The 21,919-nt window shown below is 32.4% G+C and overlaps 3 protein-coding genes across 4 annotated transcripts; all 3 read right to left on the reverse strand.

Moving 5' to 3' along the window:
• Window positions 1–1,207: 1,207 nt before the first annotated feature.
• On the reverse strand, window positions 1,208–4,802 carry LOC128391040 (guanine nucleotide exchange factor for Rab-3A-like). 2 transcript variants are annotated; one of them, XM_053350868.1, is made up of 5 exons: window positions 4,491–4,802; window positions 2,642–4,311; window positions 2,123–2,483; window positions 1,825–1,985; window positions 1,208–1,733 (listed from the first exon to the last, which is right to left on the reverse strand). In XM_053350868.1, the coding sequence occupies exons 2-5, from the start codon at window positions 3,699–3,701 to the stop codon at window positions 1,657–1,659; spliced, it is 1,659 nt and encodes a 552-aa protein (XP_053206843.1). In that variant the 5' UTR covers window positions 3,702–4,311; window positions 4,491–4,802; the 3' UTR covers window positions 1,208–1,656. The 2 variants fall into 2 exon arrangements, with proteins under 2 accessions (XP_053206843.1, XP_053206842.1); XM_053350867.1 differs by having other exon boundaries at window positions 2,591–4,311; window positions 4,491–4,801.
• A 673-nt stretch (window positions 4,803–5,475) lies between these two features.
• Window positions 5,476–9,389, reverse strand: LOC128391039 (cullin-2-like). The gene is given in 4 exon segments (XM_053350865.1): window positions 5,476–6,623; window positions 6,730–8,229; window positions 8,232–8,307; window positions 8,709–9,389. Coding segments are annotated over 4 exon segments (2,337 nt in total). The 5' UTR covers window positions 9,218–9,389; the 3' UTR covers window positions 5,476–6,371.
• Window positions 9,390–18,101: 8,712 nt separating this feature from the next.
• On the reverse strand, window positions 18,102–21,794 carry LOC128391604 (uncharacterized). The gene is given in 2 exon segments (XM_053351518.1): window positions 18,102–19,072; window positions 20,036–21,794. Coding segments are annotated over 2 exon segments (1,782 nt in total). The 5' UTR covers window positions 21,023–21,794; the 3' UTR covers window positions 18,102–18,277.
• Window positions 21,795–21,919: the final 125 nt, after the last annotated feature.

Below are 21,919 nucleotides of genomic sequence, written 5' to 3' on the forward strand. Positions count from 1 at the left end.
ATGATGATAATGATGAGAGAGAGAGACTGGGAGTGAGGATTCTGGTGGTAGTACATGAGTTTACTGGTTGACCGGAAACACCGGAAACCAGGCTAGCATATATTATTGGTTATTAATATTATCATTATACTTTTGGTCAACTCTTTTCAATTCAATTGATAATCATTTTGGTTATATTGTAACATCAATCATTTGATTCAATGAAATCTGATTCAGATTCAATGGATTACATTTTTGTATGAAAAATAAATAAATAAATAATTTCTCATCATCTTTTCAAAGGTAATTGTCCAGAAAATATGATTAAAAGAGTCAATTTATTTGATTAATGGTTGATTATTGATCACCTTTGGATCAACAGTATCAACTTTATCATTACAGTTTAGGATAATTAGTTAACTCTAATTGTTGAAGACAATTTAAGTTAACGAAAACTTAAATTGTTCACTTTGATCAGTTAATCAATTTGCTATTCTGATTGATTGGCCTTAAAGTTATTTTTATTTTAGTTAATTGATTTTTATTTGGATTTTCCAATCAACATAATTAATGGTTTTGTTTGTTTTTTCATCGGTTGAATTGATTTAAAAAATTGATTATTTGCTAATTTCAATCAAGTCAATCAAATGGATCAATTTAGCATTTTAACTTTATCGAGTTAGTTGATTGTGTTGCCTTGACATCAAATCATCTCAATAATTAACATGATTATAAACTTGTAATATCCATTAAGAGATTTAGATTGTCAAGTGATTTTCAAGTCCTCTGATTTTTAATTTATATTTAGTTAATTGTTACGCTTAATAACATTGGGTAGTAAAAGAAACAGAGGATTAAATAGGAAACAGAATGATAATTGATTGTTGAATGAAAGTAATTCAGATTAATCAATAATCATCATGATCTGGATGGTTGGTTACTCTTAATTGTCACTTTCTCTTCCTCTAATTATTTGGAATAATTTTCTAAATATAATTATTATTTCGCTAATCTAAATATTATATTGATTCTGTGATTGTATCATAATAAACAAGGATCACGATTCCGGTTAATTGTTGATTCTAATTGAACATAAATTGGTAATTAAATCTGTTTGTTTACTTGATCCTGGTGTTGATTTCATCCATATGATTATCAAGATGGTTACTTAATATAAATTGAGAAAAATAGAAAATTAGTAAGTTAATTAAAAGAAACAATTAACTGATCATGTTTGTGTAAACAGATTGATATAATTTAGAAACTTGATTACAATCAATTTCTTTTTAAATTAATATGTACATAAAATTTAATATTCGAGATTCATTTAAAAGACGTTAATTGTTAATAATTTAACGAGATGAGAATCAAATCTCAATGAGAACAAGAAAAGTTTTCAAGGAATATATTCTAAGCTAATTAATGTTAAAAAGGTTGAACAAACTTAATTGGATTTCGATAGCAACTAATTAACGCTTTTTTTTACAATTGCGATGGACAAGAAAATCGGACAATTATCATAAATAATATAATATAATCTAAATTGCAAGTTCTTTTATAAGTAATATATGCACGTATGTGTAAGTGATAGGCCTTGAATATGAGCCAGAAGAGATTCATTTGTTTAAAGAAGATCCGTTTAATTGTTGCGGTGAAAATTGTTTGAAATTAATTAAATTAACAGGTAGGAAGTCCAAGTCGTGATAGAGCAATGTTTTTACGACGTTGCATTATCTCCCAATAAACATCATGAACTGTTGATCAAAATAATGGAAAAAAAGAATTAGCAATTTTGAAACAATAACAACGATTATGATAACGAAGTTAATTGTTACAATTACTTACAACTACTTTTAACTAATCCTTGTTGAATGTATCGTAAATAGCAGAAGAGATCACAGACAGCGGTAATGCGATTACGACAAAGTAAGGAGATGTTGTACCAATCATTTCCTAATTTCATTCGGTATTTACAAGTTCTTGGCATATCCAGTAGAGCACATTTCCTGTAGTAATTAAAAAGGTAAATGTTAACAATTAGTGAGAAACAGGGCAAACGGAAGTAACAAACTCATTTATCATTGGTGAGGATTAATTGACAGAATTAAGTTGAGGTTATAAGATTAATAAAAACAAATATTACTTGGGAAAAGCTGATTTATCGGAAACCGATTCAATGGCTATTGAGTTATCTTCTATGGCAGCAAGAACTGAATCAGTTAATGAACGATTTTTAAAATTGAAAACAGGATTAATTTCTTGCTCATAGATACTGGAAATGAATGAACTTGATTTATCGATAGATGGATTTTTCCTCCATTCAGCAAATTGTTGATGGAAAACTGGATCAACTTCACCGATCGGTGATAATCCGAGCATTTCAATTTCTACATCGTTTGTAGTTCCATTTGATTCGTAATTAAGTCCAGGAGATCCACCGAGTTCATAATTGCTAGGAGATTTTCTCGGAGTAGATTGATTAGAATGAGATTTAGTAATTATACCTGAGAAAAATTAAAACAAGTGATTAGTCTTTAGAAGAATAAAATCTAATTAAACATGCACATGGGAGTAAAACAATGAAAATAAAACAAAAAAAAAAAAAAATTACGTGGAAAATGATTAAATGGACTGAGTCTTGATCGCCAAGACCCCAATTCACCTTTGAGGATATTGTTAGTGGGCTTGGCTCCATCAATGTGAGGATGAAGATGTTTGTTAGGAGTCGCCGGAGTTGAAGTGATGACCAGAACTTTGAGAGCATCAACTTCCGCTTGAAGAACGTGCATTTTCATCATTGCCTCTTTATAATCGCGATCAGATTTGGCTCTCATCACATTTGCTGATCGAACCATTTTATTGGCTTCCTCGAATAAACTAGCGGTTAAATCTTCCAATTCGTATTCAACTTGACTTCGTATTCGAGCTAATTTGGCAATTTCGTTATCCTTTGCTCTTAATTCATCTTGAACCTTCTCTAATTGCTTGTGTAACAACTGGATTGTTTCATTGGTTGCACTTGTTTCATTGCTTTTTAAATCAACAACAGGATGAAGGTTATCATCATGATTGTTAATCGCTTGACTATTGGTAGTAGTAATTATTTGAGGTGATTCTTTAATTGTTACATTTGAAGTAGATGATTCGGCAATGGTTGATGAAGATCTTTCCCTTTTCTTTACTTGGTGAGATTCATTATCACTCGAATCATCATCATCACCTGAACCATGATCACTTGTAGAATCATTTACATTCTCAGACCAATATCTTCGTAATTTGACACCGGTTTCTTTTTCCAGAGAATTAAATTTATCTTTCATTCTGGTTTTACATTCAGTGATTAGTTTTTCCTGATAGCAAAGAGTTTCTTCAGTAACGTCCAGTTTTTCCGACGATGATCGAGGAGTGGAATAAGCTGAGGTTCCAGGGCCACTTGAAGATGAATTATTATCACTTGTTTTATTATTATTAATGTTGTTTGCTGGTTGTTGTTGTTGCTGCTGCTGAGCGGACTGAACATTGATTGATCCAGAAGAATTTTCAGAAATTCCATTATGGTTATTGAGCGATGTGGGTTTAGCTGTTGGTATTGTTGTAGTGGACGATGATTGGGTTGACGTTGGGGAAGAGGCATCAGAAGGAGATAACGGTGATCGCTCACTGACAGGATGGTCAATTCCGTTGGTACAGACTTTTGAGTCTATTTCACAACTGGAATTCATTTCTTGGCACTGACAGTATTTGATTACTGGGGTGGGTCAATTACTCACTGAATGGACTCAGGTTAGAAATATAATCACTGGGTAGGCCTGAGGGTAGCCAGGAGTGAAATTGATGGCCAGTTGGTTGGATTAGTACACTCAGAGATGGAGAGAAGGAGTTAAGGAGGATGAAAGAATGAGTGAGATAAAGGTGGAGATATGGGGAAGTAAAAAGGGAAAGAAATTGAAAATGGAGAAGAAGATGAAAAGTTATGAGGTGAGAAGATAAATTAGACAAGAGAGGATGAATTGAATAGCCATTGACTTTCCACTAGCCATTTGAGTTTTTCATCTTCTGGCTTAAGCTGAGAGAAGAGGAGAGTGGAAGACTTTGAGAGGTTCTCTTTTACTTCTCAATCAGATTACTCAGATTGTATTGTTGATTTTTCAGATCTTTATCCTTTTCTCAGATCTTCAGGTTTTCTTCAAGGTAAGAAAATAGTTGTTTGGATCAAAGTTACACAAGACCAGAATTTTAACCATCAACCTCGGATGAGAGCTTTAGATATGATGACTCTCTTTTCTTGGAAACTTGATGAAAATTGGTAACAAATAATTGAAATCAATTTGACTGTGGAGTGGAAAAGGAAAGAAAAAAAATTATTGAGCAATGAGAAAAAGAAATGATCATTTTTTGGAGAATAGAATAAAAAATGTTCTCTTCAAACAAATCATTTTCATATGTTTTTTCAAAAACGATTTGATTGTGTTTAATTAATTTAACGCTAGTTAAATTTCAATAATAATTACCTTAATTTAGTTCATTGTAAACAGTGTGACCATCATAATTAATTAACTTCCAGTTAGATTTTCATGATAATTGTTCAATGACAGCTTTTCCTAGAGTCACAAGAGAGAGACAAAGGTTAACGATGTTCACTTTTCATGAATGTCAAATGTTATTGTATTTTGATTTTTCACTTTTCAATTCTTGTTAATCACTAGTTAATCTGAAAATATTAATCGACCAACAACAACTTTAAATCAATCAAATGTTGGAAAATTAAAAAATTTAAACACTTTAAACCAGTGAACCTTTTGATTATAAATTCCCTTGGGAAAATCAACTCAATTGTTTTGTTTTGAAAATTTCGATACATCGATTGTCCCATTCGATTATTTTACTTTTAAATTCTAATCATTTTAATCATAACCGAATCGTAATCATGATTATACTCAGATTATTATTTAATGGCGATGAAAAACAAGAATTTGACACATTTAACTAACTCAAAGTTGATCAATCCTATTAACAAATTAATTAATTCTCTTTGGCTACCTGAGGATTCCGATGGATCAGAATCTCGAGTTTATCATTCAAATTAATTGTTCGAGGGTAGAAAATAATTAAGACTTTACCATATTAATATCGTGATTGAATTGAGATGAAAAACAAACAAAATAACGATGAATTTAAAGTAAAATTGAAAACAGAACAGAAATTATAATAACAATTAACGATGGTGTTGTATCGTTGTAGATGATGGTGATGGTGATGATGATGGATGAAGGAGATGAGGGAGTGAGATGATTATTGATATTAGAATGGGTGAGAGAGGAGAAAGGGAGAAAAGACTGAGATGATGAGAAGAAATGAAAGACCCGAAAAGGGGAAAAGATAAAATGATGATAGAAATGAGCAGAATCTCTGAAAGAGAAAAGTAAGAAAAATTTATCGATCACAATCACGAATATTTGGACATTTGTACCACGAAATCAACGTAAACTTTTCCAATTTTCATATCAACGGTAATTGTTATTTCTAAATTAGTGATTACTTTTCATTTTACACGATTAATACAATTAGTGGAAGGGGAGAAGAGATAAAATATAATTAGATGCTAATTATATAATTTTTCAGGGAGTAAAAGTGACAGGGATTTGTATTTGTTTTTCTTGCATTGATTTTGACACAAAAAAAAAATGATTCTCATGATTAACAAGAAGATCCATTCTGGAAAAACATTGACCATTGATTGTAATTCACTTTGCCAGTTTACGTTGTGTCTTAGTTGATTGTTTAGGGTTAATTGTTGAACATATTATGCTTGCGTTTGTTTTCAATTAAATGTTTCAGTTTTTTTTTGTACAATTAATGGTCATCAAAGTTTGAAAACAATAAGATTGAACATTGAAACTATGAAAGTGACAGAGGGAGATTACAATTAATGGGAAAGAGAGTGAAGATTATTTTTCCAATATTAATTGATTATTGAAAGTTATTCAAGTTAATCGATAATATTAATGATATGGATGGATGGATACTCGTAATTATCACTCTCTTTTGCTTTCAGGATAATTGCCTGATATTACATTTATAACAATAATAACATTTATAAATATATTAATATACTCGTTCAAATATATATTTATATTGTTATTTTTTGTGATGTTTACAAGTCTCTCACTTTTGTTTGCTTCCATTAGGATTAGTTGGTGAAAGAGGAAAAAAGTAAAACAAAGAGCAAGAGAAAGGGAGAATCTGTTTATAAACAAGATTTGTACAAAAAAAGAACGAACGAGAGAAAACACTGGGATTAAAATGTTCGATAATCAGCAAGCTAAACAAAACAATATTCGAGGTATTTATCGTCGAAAGTATTTTCAAAAAATTGGTGTTCCTTTGATACTTTAAGCAATGTAACTGTATTCATCTTGGGCTGCTGTCCTTTCTAGATATTGTTTCTCGATGAGCGCTTCGATACACTTTTTTACCATTGGTATACTTGGACCGAATCGATTCTTGGCCTGATCTATCACCTCTTGGATTAGTTGATTATGTTTCATTATTTTACGAGCTTTCATTATTCGTACGACAGCAGCTTGAAGGAAAAGTTTTCTGTCCTCGTCGACCGATGAGTGAGTTTGTTCAACTTCTTGTTGCTAGAAAAAGGAAGATGATGAAAAGAAGAAACAAAATAATCATTAACAGAGTTTTTCTCTATACATATGAAATGGAAGATTTAAATTAAGGAGAAGATTAATTTACCTGAGTGACCTCTTTTTGATTGACGGCGAGGATCTTGAAACGTGTTCGTTTGCTTACAAAATTGAGATTCAACGTTAATTGGGTCTCAGGTTCGAAAGTGTATTTAATCAAAGTGGGCGATGAACCTTCCTCGCTGTTGGGTATTGGTTTACCAGCGACTACAATTGGTGGATTGGTTGAAGTATCGGTAAGGGTGTTAACATGATCGTGATTAAGAAGTTTCATCTCTATTAACATACTAAGATGTTTGGATAAAAGGTCTTCGGTTAGATTAGTGCTCAATTGGATTTCCTTGAAAGATAATTTATCGGTACTTTCGAAGAGAAGTAAAATGGCCATATAATAGGTCGACATTGAGGCCAAATAGGGTTTCTTTGAGAAGCAAATTTTCACTTCACAGGTTGATAGATGATGGAGGAAGGTTAATTTACGACCATGGTAAGTCTCATTGTAGAAAGATTCAAAATTGGAACAAGATTTTTCCAATATCTGTGGCATTGAGAAGGGAGAAGATAAATTCTGTGCCAATGGCCAAGCGCCCGCTTGAAGGACGAAAATGTTAAAATTAATTCCACCCAAATCACGTTTATCATTTTTCAACCAATCAGAGAAAGAATCATTTAAATCATTGGAGATTTTAACATCGGTAAACATACGATGAAGTTTAGAGGTGAATTCGTGACCACAGGCTTGTTTTAATTTGTTAATCATTGATTCCTCTGAATCCATTGAGACTGATTGTGAGTGGATTAACCTTTTGGCTAACATTTTGGCGTAAAATTTTTGGAAAACATCCTTATCATCAATATACTTGAAAATGGTTATCGATCGTCGTAACTTCTCATCAATTTCAAATTCGTTAACACTTTTAGAGGTTTTCTTCAAAAGAGAGTCACAGTAACGAGCCAAAAGCTCAGCTGATCGACAAGGAAGTTTTGAATTGACTCGATGATTAATAACATATGAACACGCTTTGTCCAGGGCTCCAATAAACTGTTGATCCGAATTGAAAACATCGTTAATCAGATCTCTCTGTTTACGATAAACCTCCAAAAGATTTTCAACAAAACTATTGGCAATATTTTCTCCAGACAAGTTAATTATGGCATCTAAACCAATTTTGGTGAAATGTTTTTGAACCTCAGAAACGAGATGTTGTATCCCAGGACCGATTGGTTTGAGTAATTTAAACATATTGTGAAGATCTTTTCTACTTTCACTGATCACCATTCGTTGACATTCAGCGTGTAAAAAGTCAAGATGATTAGCAACCATTTCCTCTTCACAAACCTCACTAACTTTAGCGTGTGATGATACATGTAAATATTTACGACTTCGTAATATCTCAGAATCCAAACGTTGTAAAACTTTTTCCATGTATTGGGAACAATCACATTGAGCAAGAATTTTAGAAGCTTCTCTTGAGTAATATTTCCGGGTTGCCTCTAGAAATGGTGTTTCGAAAATGTCTCTGTAAAGATTGAGGTCTTTCTCCTTCTTTTATACTGTTCAACCATAACAAAAGATTCGATTACTCCTTGGATTACACTCTCATTCGTAGGGTTACCCAAACGGTCACTAAAGATGAAAAGAAGAGAAAAAATTAACAAAAATATTAGTAAAACAATAATAACAATAACTTAATGGTCAATATTGAAGTACAACGATTGCTTTGATCAATCAAGGAATAGAAAAGGTAACAATGGAAAACCTTGGCTCTTCTTATAATCTAAATGTTTTAGATTGATAATTTTCAACACATCGAACAAATAAAATGTATTTAGATCAAGTCTAGAATATTGAATATTTGGTTAGAAAATGTAATGTTTACAAAGCTATTCTGTTGTTTGTATTTTCACTTTGGAAAGTGAGTATGAATCTTAAGCATTTTGGAATCTCCAAATGTAAGAGTGAACAAGGTTAATCCCAGTCAAATAGAATCGATAATCTTTTGAATAGAATATAAAACGAATCCATACTTTTCGAATGCTTGAAGTAAAAGATCAACCAAATCATCTGACAAAGGTTCAATCATATATTTTCTCCAATAGGATAGACCCAATTCACCAATTTCCAATTTTTGATCTTCCGCATCAGCATAACCATAATTAAGCTCAGCTTCACCTAATCTAAGCTTCTTAAGGTGTTGATTATTAAGATACATATACAATTTATCCATAAATTGAATTCCATCCCGATAAACCAACCATTCTTGATAATAATTAACCAACAGGTTATCACCCATTTGAACTCGCAAGCATATCTGTGAATGCAACTTTTTCACATGGTTGATGATAAATTTTTTCGTCTCCTCGTATAGTTCATCAGGATAGGGTGTAGGCTTAGCAACACACATCTTATAAACATCGGAAAATCGTTCAGACCATTCAGCCTTGTTAACATTATTCAACAAAATCACAGATTCAAGTGTATTGCGTAGTCGACCCCAACTCTCGTTGAAATCAACTTCAACTGGTCTTAGAGTCATTTCTATGAAAAGGCAAAACACTAAGAGCCACAAAAAGAAACAAACGGTTACTTAATGATCCAAGGTCTCAATAGAATTAAAAATTTAAAATAAATTCACAGAAGAAAAATTAATAACACTAATTAACCAGTTAACCATTAAAAGAAAATGTAATAAACATTGAAAGAGAAATAAAAAATGAGTTTATTGAGCCTCCTTAGAAGTGACTATTTACAGTCGTCATATGACTGAGCACCTCGGTGCTGATCGATCGGTCATAAGCCACCGATGGTTGAGGTTAACAAGAATATTCACTTTCCAGTTTAATGTGTTTAATTATTGATTCAATTGTTTTCAGGTCTTTTTGGTTCCATTCATCGACATTTTCGTTCTGATCTCTAGTAGTTCAGGCCATCTCAACTCGTTTTGACATTTGTTTATAATGTGATCTGCGTTAACTTGTTCCCCAGCACTTGGGCATCGGATAGTGATAGGTGAGTTTATTTAGCGTTATTCTTTGACTCATATTTAGTTTCATTTGTATCTTTATATTGAGTCTTGTCAATGGAGAGTTTGACTTTTATAATTTTCTTCTATTATATTTTCCATCCTTTTTTGATTATTTTCGTTGTCAAGATTGTGTTCGGTTTCCTGAGACAGGTACCTCAAACCGTTTTCCCGTCAGTCCACTTTCTTGGATTGGTTATTTTATACGTCCAGTCGCCCGGTTTACACATTATCCTTCTCAGGCCAATAGCGAAATCGGATGCACCAAGATAATATTTCGCCGACATCTCATCTAATTCGATTGTTATTCCCTTGTTGTGAAACATCTGTATATCAGTTCCACTGATATCAGCTGTTGTTCATATTGATTCGCCGATCCTGGAACTAGTAGGTCATCAATCTCGTCTCTCTTTCCGTGATCGTCTTAATTCTTATCTCAATTCTTCCTTTCCCTTGTCTCGACTTGTACCAGTTTTGTTACCTGCATTGACCATTCGTCTTTGTACCCATTGTACTGGTATCCAAGTTCTTTTAACCATCTCTGATTCTCTATTTTCCCTTTCTCGTTGGCCTCTCTCTCCAATTGTTTTGTTATGATTTGACCGATGTAATTCGGATATTTTCTGATTATCAGGTAAGACCATTTTGTTTGTTTCTCTCTCCCACTGAACCTATGACCATTTGCCCCCATTAATTTTATCATTTGTCTATCTCAGGTTCTTTGAACATGAACATCATCAGGAAATGTTGTACAGCTTTGGCCATACTATCGACGAGAATAGCAGTTGTATTACCTTTTAAATACTTGATGATGGGCCACTTTTCGAGAATTTTGGAATCTTCATTCACATATGTTGATTTTACTAACGTTGTCAAGTCAACCATCGTTGGTTCCTTCTGAATGCTGTAAACCACCAGCTCAAATTTATCCTGTTCGTCACATATATAAATTCAGTTTTTTCCTCGTTAATTCTCAAATTGATTTCCTGAAGTACTCTTTTCCTCCATTATCGCTGGGATGTTTCTATGTTGTTATTGGAACCATTATTATATCGTCTGCGTAAGCAAATACCTTTATCTTCTCTGCCACCATTTCCTTATACAATGGTCTCCAATATAAACAATATCGGTCCAATAGCCAGAGATACATATGATTGATTCTTTTGTAGTTTTTTCCATTGTCGTAGATTGTTAGCCAGCTGTTGTTATTCAATGCATCTATCAGTGCTACTGTTGATTGAGCTCTTGATTAACCGACACCGGATTTGGGCAAGGTTCGTCGTAAAGCTGTTCATCAATTTTATCATCGTTGATATGTTGAATTGTCGATCATATAATTTTTTGGTAATAATCTTCTCTTCCTTCATTCTCTGGAAACCAAATTGGGTTTCTGGTAGTAGGAATTCGTCCAGAACGTCCATAAGTCTATTCGCTATTATTTTGTCTATGATTTTCAATAGATAACAGGGTGTTCTAACCATTCTCAATTTACCTTCTTTTTGGGGACGAAGCCACAACCAACAGTTGTCAACACATTTGGAATATGAGATATTTTGAAAATTCTCCGATCAGCCACAATATGATTGGTTCATTCTTTTCTTGAATTTATTCCATGAATTTTTGCTGAAATTATCATGGAGACTCGATGATCTGGCTGTCATTTTCTTGATCATATCTATCTCGTAAGGCCAAAGTTTCTGAATGTATTCTGGTTCATCCTTGTATTTTGGTTTTAGTTGTATCAAAACCTTGTAGCCAATCTTGTTTTTTTTCGTTCTTTCATCATTCCAGTTAATTTTCTCAGGTTCAACAAGTATGTGTTTCTTTATGAGGTTCCAGATCTTTGCTATTCTTTCTTTTTCAAAAGTTTCTCTTTGAACTTTTCTATTTTCCTCTTTATCTCCGTCGATAGTTCGTCAACTCTTGTTTCCATGTTAATGGTTTTTCTTTAATATTTTCTTCTTTTTCTAATAGTCTTCTGAATCGGTTCTTTTTGTGATTTTCCATACCCATTTCCGTGATTATCCGGAAAAATTATCTCTCGTCATCTTTACTAATGGATGTTCTTTGACCATTTTTGGGTGTTTCGTAGTTGTTTGGACATTTTAATGAGCCAGAGCCAAATTGTTTCTGTTTCTCTCTTATATTGGTTTCCGTTCCTTTTGGTTTTAATTCCGCTGTTACATTTATCCTCATATGGTCTGAGTTCGATTCTTCAGTAAACACATTCTCCATTTCCATGTTGGTGAAGATCATATCGATCACCCATTCGGTGTTTCTAAACGTTGATCTAAGATTTTGTCAGCCGGTTTCAGTCATTTCTCTTCAGGAATCAACCAGAGCATCATAAAGTCTCTATTTTTCCCATTTCTGGATCCATGAAGATTCCATCAACTTTTGCCAGTAATCATCCGACGTATTTAGATCGCCCATGAGTGTCATCGAGTATTCTTGAAATTTAGTTGTTATTGAATTGATTATTGGTATTAGATGATCAAAAATAATGTGTCTTCCATGGCCTCGTACATATGACCATCACTATTAACTGAATACTTTTACTTGTAGTATTATCAAGTTGTTGGCATCTCTTTGGATTACTTTGCTCTCGATGTCTGGTGAACAGATTACCATCTCCTTCGTTGGAATAAATGAATTTATTATCGATTCGGTCATTTATCGTTTTTAATGGCTCACAAATTGACACAATAGCGTAAGTTGCTTCTAGAGTTTTATTTATAATTAGATTAGTTAAATCTGAATTTCTATTAACATTAACGGAAAGTTTGAGTTTCATTTTAGTTTTAACTGTGATCTAATTTGTTTACCTTCCGTTGCCAGGTAGCTATCCAATTTCCTGGCTCTCTTTTTGAAACTCATTTCAATTTTCTGTTATCATGTCCGACGTTATCCTGAGCGAGTTTACTTTGTGTCCTCTCAATGGTTTTATCAAACTTAATTGTATCGTAAATACGTTAACCAATTCTTTCTTGTTGGTTCTAAATTCAGTTTAGTTCGTGAGTTCCTGTTCATGATGGTAAGATTAAAATCACCAAGTTAATTTACTCAAACCCTTTCCGTGGATGATGTAACTTTTCACATTGTTAAAGTGATGGTTTCTGTTATGGTCGACCATTTGTCGGGATTGAGTTATGTTTTTTCCGAAAAGCTCATGATATGAGTTGTTACAATCATCAATCTAATGGTTGAAAAAGGGCCGGTCATAATGGTGATTTCGTGAAATCGGTTTTTGACTAGCGATACTAATTATTATTTCTTTTCTTTTCAGCCTCGGTTTTGACTGCTTTATATTGGCGGACATTGTTTTTAATTCAGCCATTCTCATTATTTACTCTCAGCTTTTGTTCATGAACTCTTCTCCTGTTATTTACAAGCTTCATGTGAGATTGGGACCAATTGTGTTGTTAACCTCAGAGCGAGATATTTTAGAAGCTAAGATCGAGTAAATATCTTTGGACAGTTGTCGTGTTTAATTTTGTGCGAGAGATATGGTTAAGGCTTCAGTCAAGAGTGATTTTGTTATTCGTAATATTCCCTCACCTGGAGAAGAAATTATTTCCGGTAATCAGTTTCTGCCTCCTAAAGTTAAACCATTGCTCGATTTAGATCTCGATGATCATCAAATGCTTCTACTTAGACCTCAGTGATTTCTGCAATCGAGTTTATCAAACACCAGGAGGGCAAGAGAGTGCAACTTATTTCGATCTCATTAGAAAATTGTGTAACGATTTTCCTGTTTTTCGTAATAGATTTACTTTTGTGTTCAAGGAACTTTCGTTTGTAAACATTGTGCTAATTTCCGGTTTAAATTTAAATATGATTTCCTGTACTTGACCCTGAAGCCCTTGGAGTCTTTGAGGAAAGTCTGATATCATAACCGAGGTTAAGTATTGAGGTATTGGTTAGATAACTTGTCCCAATGTGATCGATGAAGTGTTTGTAAGCAGCTATCGGACTATCGAGGATGCTAAACTCGTGCGGTTACCTGATTTTTAGTTATCAGCCTCCGTGGGCCTTTAATGGAGTCACCTGATTTCGAGATCATCCCGGAGGAATATCTTGTTGTCCTTTTGGTGGTAATGAATTTGTTTTCAGTCGCTTAGCTTTTAGTTCAGTCTATATGACTTAAAGGATTTTGTACGTTCTCTTGGTGATCGTTTTCACCCGATGATCCTACTTATCTTCTGAGATGATTACACACTTAGTTATTATAAAACCTCCGATGGGTATCAAGAGGTTAATAATGGTAAATTTCATGAGCCAATTTCCTGAGCTTTTCTCTCGATACACCGAGGAAGTTTACTTTTTATCAATTAGTTGATTTTGAATGGTTGCCAACTGGTCAACCTTTATGATTTATTTTGAAATTAAAGAATTTATTACTTATAATAATCGTGTTTTTCTTTTCGGGCTTAGAGTGAAGCCAGATCAAGGGTTAGCTCAAAAGTTTTTATTGGATAGATATTAGGGTTAAGCATTGAAGTATTTTATTCCAGAGGTTCAATTCTGGTTCAGAGTGAAGCCAGATCAGGGTTAGCTCGGAAATCACATCATTAGGTAGTTGTAGTTGAAATCGTCAGAGACTACAAATTGCAGCTCAGAGCAATATAATTTGCAGTCTTGACTGTAGGCCTGATGGTCCCTTTCCACACGAGGCATAGAAATGATTTCGATGGGCATACTGATGCAATGCTGATTTGAACACCGGCATTTTAGTTGGTTTCGACAATTTCATTTAGTGTCCAAATCGATGACACATTCGACACGACATGATCGGGAAATTATCAGTGACTGCGTAATTTGATCCAGTAGATATTCGAATCATTCAGTCTCGATTCTATTATCGATCTTATCGCAGGAAATTCTAGTACAACACCCCATTTATCGGTGTTGGACCCATTTCGTAAAAATGTAGCAGTTTGAATTGTTTTCCGTCTCTGAAACCATTTATTAGCATGATTCTTGCGATGTGACTTTCCCAGTTCGTGTTGATCGGTGGTTTCATGAAATTGATTTTAATTTGTGGTCTTCCATAGGCATCGTTTCACTTCAACTCAATTTCTTTAAATCTTCTGAACAGATCTGATCGTTCATTCTCGTGTTCACCATAATCATGAGAATTTTTTCAGGCTACTATTTTAAATTGGTAGTCAATTCAAAAGTCGTTATCATGTCTGTGAGAATGTTAACAGATCTTGTTTCAATGGACCATTTACTTTAATTTGAATATACGGTTCATCGTCCACTTCACCACGGTGGGTGTGGTAGCAGTCGTTGGTAGAAGATTCTGTGATCGATTTGTTGTTTCTCGGCGGGTGAGAATTTCCAGTTTCTGGTCTCCTGATCTTATCCGAGGTCTTTTCGTTTTGTTACGATAGATATTTCTTCATCTTCATTTTGGGCTTTGAGGTGCGGGAGCTGTGATGGACTAATAGCAGCAGCTTCCGGCCTCTAAGGCTATTCTCAGTTTCACTGATTTCGAAAAGCTACCATTATTTTCTTTAACCAATCCACTTTTTGGTTTGCTTATCAACTCCTTCTTCGTCAACTGGATGTTCCAAAAGTTGCATTATTAGACGAATAGATTGTTCAATGTATTGTATGGGTTCATTGTTCAGGAAATCTGTTAATTTACACTGTCGAATGATCCTCCTCAAAGAAAGACATTATTTTTGACTTTATCAGGTCATATTGTTGTTGTAGTTCATGGTTGGGTTCTTTGAAGAACGGAAAAATAATGTTTTGCTGTCGAGATAGAATTCATTTAATAAGAATACATGTTAGAAAAAACGTGGTCAGGTGAATTGTGGTCGAGTTCGTTTTAGTTTTTTACTTACATTGTTCATTTTGGTCTTAATTTGTTCCCGACAGGTTAGTCTTTCAATAATTTACTTAATTGTAATTTTATAATCAGTTTTCTACAAGTAATTAACTTTAATTTGATTGTAAAATTGTCTCATGAGAACACAACAGATGACATGGAATTCGCGAAAAAAAATCGATAGATGGAGTTACTTGTTCTTCCACCGAATGTTGATCTTTTTTTCTGTTCACCTTGATTGGAATGACATCAAATCTTTTAATTAGATTAATCAGTTAATCAAATAATTAGAATTTTGTTTTAATTTTTCTCTTTTTTTTCTCTCTCTCTGTTTCAAACTGTGTCAATATCAATGTTCTAATTAGGTTGTTGGTATGGAAATGGAAGATTAAGATTTGGAAAACAATAACTGGTGAATTTTGATGTTGATCATTTTTGAGTTTCTCTATTTTTTGATTAACAAACTTGTTTTGGGTCTGATTGATTTTGTACAATTTGGTGTTAACGCTGTTAATCAAATTTATTCATGTCTCAAGATGGATTTACAAGGTTATACTTGAATCACTGACATCATTTGATATGGAAAGATTTACGAGAAATTAGATGACGATGTTTATTTGGTTAAGAGAAAATTTGGTTTTCTTTTTTTTTCTATTCTTTTCTATGAATTTTTTCATTTTTCCTCTATCAGATGAAGGACATTGTCCATTTACGATTGAGACACTGATCAGTTTTACACCATTTGAGTAAATACTTGAGGTGTCAGATTGATGATTAACTCTCATCTGATGGTGTATAATCTTCAATAAGATGTTCTCAAGATTTTTGATTGTTCCCTCATTTTCTTTGTCTGATTAACCATAAATATTGAATATTTGGTATTGCAACGATGGATGATAATCATTACCTATTCTGGAACATTGGAGAATCATCTTAAAGTTATCTAAATATTTCCACTTAATTGGATAATCAAACGTTGGATCATTAATTGTCCCTGTCTTTGGATTAACATGGTTGGAGATTTGATTGGAACGTTAGATGAGATTAAATGCGATTAATCCAGCGGAGAAAATCATCTACAATCACCACAACGAAAGACCAATCCTTTAATATCCAACATCGAAAGAAAAATTATAAAAGAAAAAGGAATCAAAGAAAACGATTGAACTTTTCTGAATCAATCTCTTTTTCAAATGATGACAATAGGAGAAAGAAAATTTAAAGAAAACCCGTTTTTTTCTATTCGTTCAGCATTTCCAATTTTCCTCATAATCAAGACGAAAAGTTCAACAACAAATCAATAATCTAAATGTGAATCTAAATTATATTAATCATCAAAACAAATCTAGAGGCAAAATAAGAGAGTACATGAAGTAAATTCATTTCGTTTCAAGGAAAAAAGGGGAACCGAAAAGTGAATCAAGTGATTTTCCAGTTAAAGAAGAGATGGAGAAAAATTTTCTGATTAAATGCTTCAGAAAAGATCAAAACTTCAATCGGAATTAATGGTTAATTCAAGAGGAGAAAGACTTTTACCTTCGATTGGCAATAAATCACCGTTCGATAAATTCCACCGACAGATGGCGCAAGTTGAAAGGAAAAAACAACAAATCATTCAAGTGAATTAATGTTAATTGTGGTTCCTTTTGTTTATTTACTTATCGTTTTTCTTTGTCCAAAAAGTTAATTCCATTGCCCTTGAAACTTAACATGATCACATAAGGACTATGGTAGACACGAGACTCTCATTAAGTAACTACAACAATTAAGGTCTTGGATTAAACAACAACAGCAGTTAAACATAAACAATTGTCGCTGTTAACTCATCAATTAATTTTCGCCTCTCACCTTTTACACACAACAACATTTACCAATCCTATTGACTGTCATCATCACCAATTGAGGTTCTATCGGCACTTGATTATAACAATCAATCAATTGGTGAATTATTTCCCCTGAAAACTTGACTGAGAAAACAAAATTTCCTCGAGAAGGAAAAAAAAAGTTTTTTTTTGGTTAAGTAAATAATGAGAAAAAAAGTTGAATCTTTATTGTTACAATTTAGATTTACATGAAAATCTTACATTCATGTAAATCTATTGTATTCTTGTAGTGGTCAAGAATCGTCTCTCACGATTACCGGTCATTAGCCCGGTCAACTTTTAGATATAATAATTATAATAATTTATTATTAACCCAAGCATAAAAGATTCATCTTCATTGTGTATGAATAAATTTAGATTGTTGAAGAAATTAAGAAAAAAACAAACTAAGAATTACAATCAACCTGATGAAAGAGCTTGAAATTCAAGTTATATTACTTTCAACAATTGTAATCACAACAATTATCATTTAGCTTAACTAACTAGTTAACTAACTATCCAAATCATTTGAATATTTTTAACCAACGTGTTGATTATTATTAAGTGTTATTTATAATCCGTAACTCTGACCATGATAGTGAATATGCAAAATTTGTTCAACGACAATTTAATTGTCACTTGTTGATCATTTGATCAACACGATTTCTCCGAATAATTTTAATTTGTAATTGATTAATTGCTGTTAATCTGATTTAATCAAATTGTGAGACTTTGGTAAACAAAATGTAAAAATTAAAAACGCAAAGGTGACAAAAAAATATGATTGCAATATAATGACAGTTAATTAATATAAATATGATAGTGGTAATTAAAAAGATATCATGACAATTAAGGGAAAGACAATTAAATTAATCAAGATGTTGTTGTTGTTTGTTTTTCCCTTGTTAACTTATTAACTTTGATACAATGTTGAGACGATATTGATGATAAGGCAGGTTGTTGATTACCAGGTTGGTGATTAACTAAATTAACTAAATTGCTGCTCGTTGGTAGATCGTTAATTTTACGTTTCAAGTCTTTATATTGTTTCTTTAACTCCTTGTAGGCTTTAATTGGAACCATTTCATCAGTTGATTGTTTGATTGTGGTTAAATTGTCCTCCAAAGATTTAACCTTTAATTGTAACTTTTCAACTAGATTTTGATATTGTTTACATTTTAATTTAATTTCTTCACGTTCCTTGTGTTTCTTTCTAATCTCACAATTTAAATCATCAATTTTCATCCTTAATTGATTCCTTTCCTCATCTAAATTGACTCGTAATTTACTAATCATCTCATCATTTTCTACTTTAATTCTAACAGTTTCTTTTCGTTCCTCTTCCAGGATTATCTTTATCCGATTGTATTCTGATTCTGATCGAGTTAATTGTACAGTTAAATCCTTGTTAATCGCTGAGACGGTTGTTAATTCACTTCTGACCTTATCCAATTCTTCCAAACAATTAACTTGATTACGACGAAGACGATCAACCTCATCTTGGAAACTTTGAAACGATTCAAGTTTCGCTTTCGAAATCATAACTTCTTTCTCCAAATTCATTCGAGTCTCACAATTAGAATCCAATAGACGTTTACAATTATCTAATTCGTTCTTTAGTCGATTCTTTTCTTCATTTGTTTCAGCAATTGATTTTCCAACGTAAACCTGGATCATGAATGAGAAGAAAAAGAAAAGAAATTAAATGAGGATAAACAATTACAATTCCAAGTCACACCAACAATCAACAATTACAATAGTTCTGGAGATGGAATGAGAGAGAAAAGAAGAAGAAGAAAATATAATAATTCTAAATCTCTTCTCTTCTGACTCATTGACACACATCAATTGAAGATGAAGAAAAAAACAGAAAATTCTAATACGCTAATCATCATTTTCGAGATCATTAATTACCTTTACTAAACGATTACCACGAAGATAATGATTAGTTGTGGTTTATTGAAGAGGATAAGAGGAAAAGAGCAGGTAAGAAATTGAGAGTTGAGAGTCTGAACAAGACGAAAAGTCTTAACAATCTAATTAGTTGATTAGATTAGATTGTTAATCATGATTCTTGTTAATAACGTAACATCATCTTCGGTGTATTTACTAAGTGAAAGTAAATTATTCACAAATTTCATCAATTTTGCTCATTGTACTTTTCAGTTTCTCGAAAAACTTTTCGTTGATTGTTGATTAGATGATTGTGGTTTAAATTGTTGTTTACCTTTCACGTTCCAAGGCGCTTTTATCATTTGATTCTTGTTGCTTGATTACTTCAATTTGAAGTTGAAACTCTTTCTCTTTTGTCTCAATTGTTTTCTCTAAACAATTAATCCGTTCAGCTTTCAATTCTAAATCAATTTTAAATCCTGTGGATAAAGAAAAAGAAAACAATTAGTTGATTTATTGGCAAATATATACGATTTAGATTTAGATTTAGATGATCATGAAAACTAATTGGAAAGTAGAGTTAATTGTTAGCTAATTTAGTTTTTTCTGTTGGAATCAGCGATTTGCAGTCAAAGTGATTTACTGATATAGTTTTTTGTTTTCTTGGCTCAAGGATAACAACAATTAACTTACTTTTAATTTGATCAACAAGTGAGTTCTTTTCAATTTCTAAATCACTTTTTTCCTTTGCATACAAGCGTCTTAATCGCTCCTTTTCCTGGTCAAAGGTTTTTCCATGCTGGTCAGTGTTTTCTCATGAGAATCGAAATCACGTTCGTACCTTTTAATTTCCGATTTAAGTTTATCCTTTTCTCGTCGAAGATGTTTAATCAAACCATCTAGATTTAGATTATCTTCACGAGCAGCGGTCAATTGACTTCGTAACTGGTCAATTTGTCTCTCGTGTTCAATCATTGATTTTTCCTGTTCCGAACCAAGAGTTTCAATTGTGTCCTGGATCTTAACGTACTGACGAGTCGCCTCTTTAAGGGCTTTCTCCTTGTTCTGTAATTGTGAGCTCAGTGTTTCCACCTCATTGGTAAGAGTCATAATCCGATGACCTTCCGGGGTTTTGGTCAGTTCCAAAAGTTTAACTCGAAGTTCCTCTTTTTCTTTTCGTATTAAATTGACCTCTGCTTCGTAGATCAGCTTTGACCTTTCAATGGAATCGGACATTTCCTTTTGGACAAATTCAACCTTTTGCTTGGACAATTTAAGTTCTCCCATCAGTTTATCATATTCCCTCATTAAATCATCCTTTTCCTTCATTAATCTCTTATAAGGTTCTTGTAATTTATCAGCTAATTGTTGTTTAATTAGAACAGGATCTCGTTGATTTAATTCTTTCCTCAATTTGTCAATCAATTCTTCTTGATCATCTAACTGTTTTCTCGCAATTTCCAATTCATCATCTTTCTGTTTCTTCAAAATTTTCGTCTCTTCGAGGATTGATTTAATCTCCGATTGTAAAGTTAAATAATCTTTACGCAATTTAATTTGTTCATCTCTTAATTGTAGATAATTATCCTTTCGTTGTTCACTTCGATTCCTCTCTTCGGATAACAATTTTCTCAACTCTTTCTCCCTGTTGGTCAAAGGTATTGACCCATTCACAGAGTCCGAACCCAAACCAGTAACATTGTTCGTGACCGTTGTTGTAGCCATTGTTGTAGACAAATTCACCACGAGAACAAAACAAATTAAATTGTCACCAATTAATGAGCACAATTGATATTAATTAACTCCAATTGTTTGCTCATTAATATTAAAGTTGCTCAGGGAAACACTAATGTCAAGATAACTGTTGATTTCTGTTGATTATATCGATGATTCAAGACACAATTTACTAATTTTTTCACAACCAATCATTTCAAACACTTAATTAAATTGTTAATTTTGATTGTAAGCATGAAAAATATTAAATTCTAATTGTAGTTGATCCTTAATTGTTTCGATTTTGTTTATTTCTAAAGCTCCATGTTTGGTTTCTATGTGGTAACCAAGAGGTTTTGTTTTGTTATTATTTTCTGAATAGACACAATTAAGGGATTGTTGTAATATTACAATTAAATTAATTTTATCAATCAAAATCTAATCTTGTTAATTTTCATATTTAGGTGATTAACTGATTGTTGCTGATTAGAAATTGACCAAATTGGTTAATCCATTGATATCAAAGGTAAAATCTTATTAGATTGTTGAACTTAATTAATTATTATTATCTGATTAGAAAAAAAAATTAATTATCTAATCAACTAAAAGGTAAACATTAAATGGAATCAACAATCAATTAGAAATTGGAAACAATTAACAGTTAAGATTAATTTGCAATAATGTTTGTATTGATAATATTAACCATCAACCACAATTAATGTTCAATTGTATGATTAGTTTGTAATTACAACAATTAAGAAAATGAAACAATTTATCTTGTATAATAAACACAAAAATTATCATCTCTTTTTGTACAATTAATAATTAACTTAATTAGAATTGATTATCTTGTCTCTTGAAAATCAAAATGTGACAATTAAAGTTTTTACATCAATTGTAATTGTCAAT

The sequence above is a fragment of the Panonychus citri genome, unplaced genomic scaffold (genome assembly GCF_014898815.1).
Source record: "Panonychus citri isolate SS breed McGregor unplaced genomic scaffold, ASM1489881v1 Contig00134, whole genome shotgun sequence".
NCBI lineage: Eukaryota > Metazoa > Arthropoda > Arachnida > Trombidiformes > Tetranychidae > Panonychus > Panonychus citri.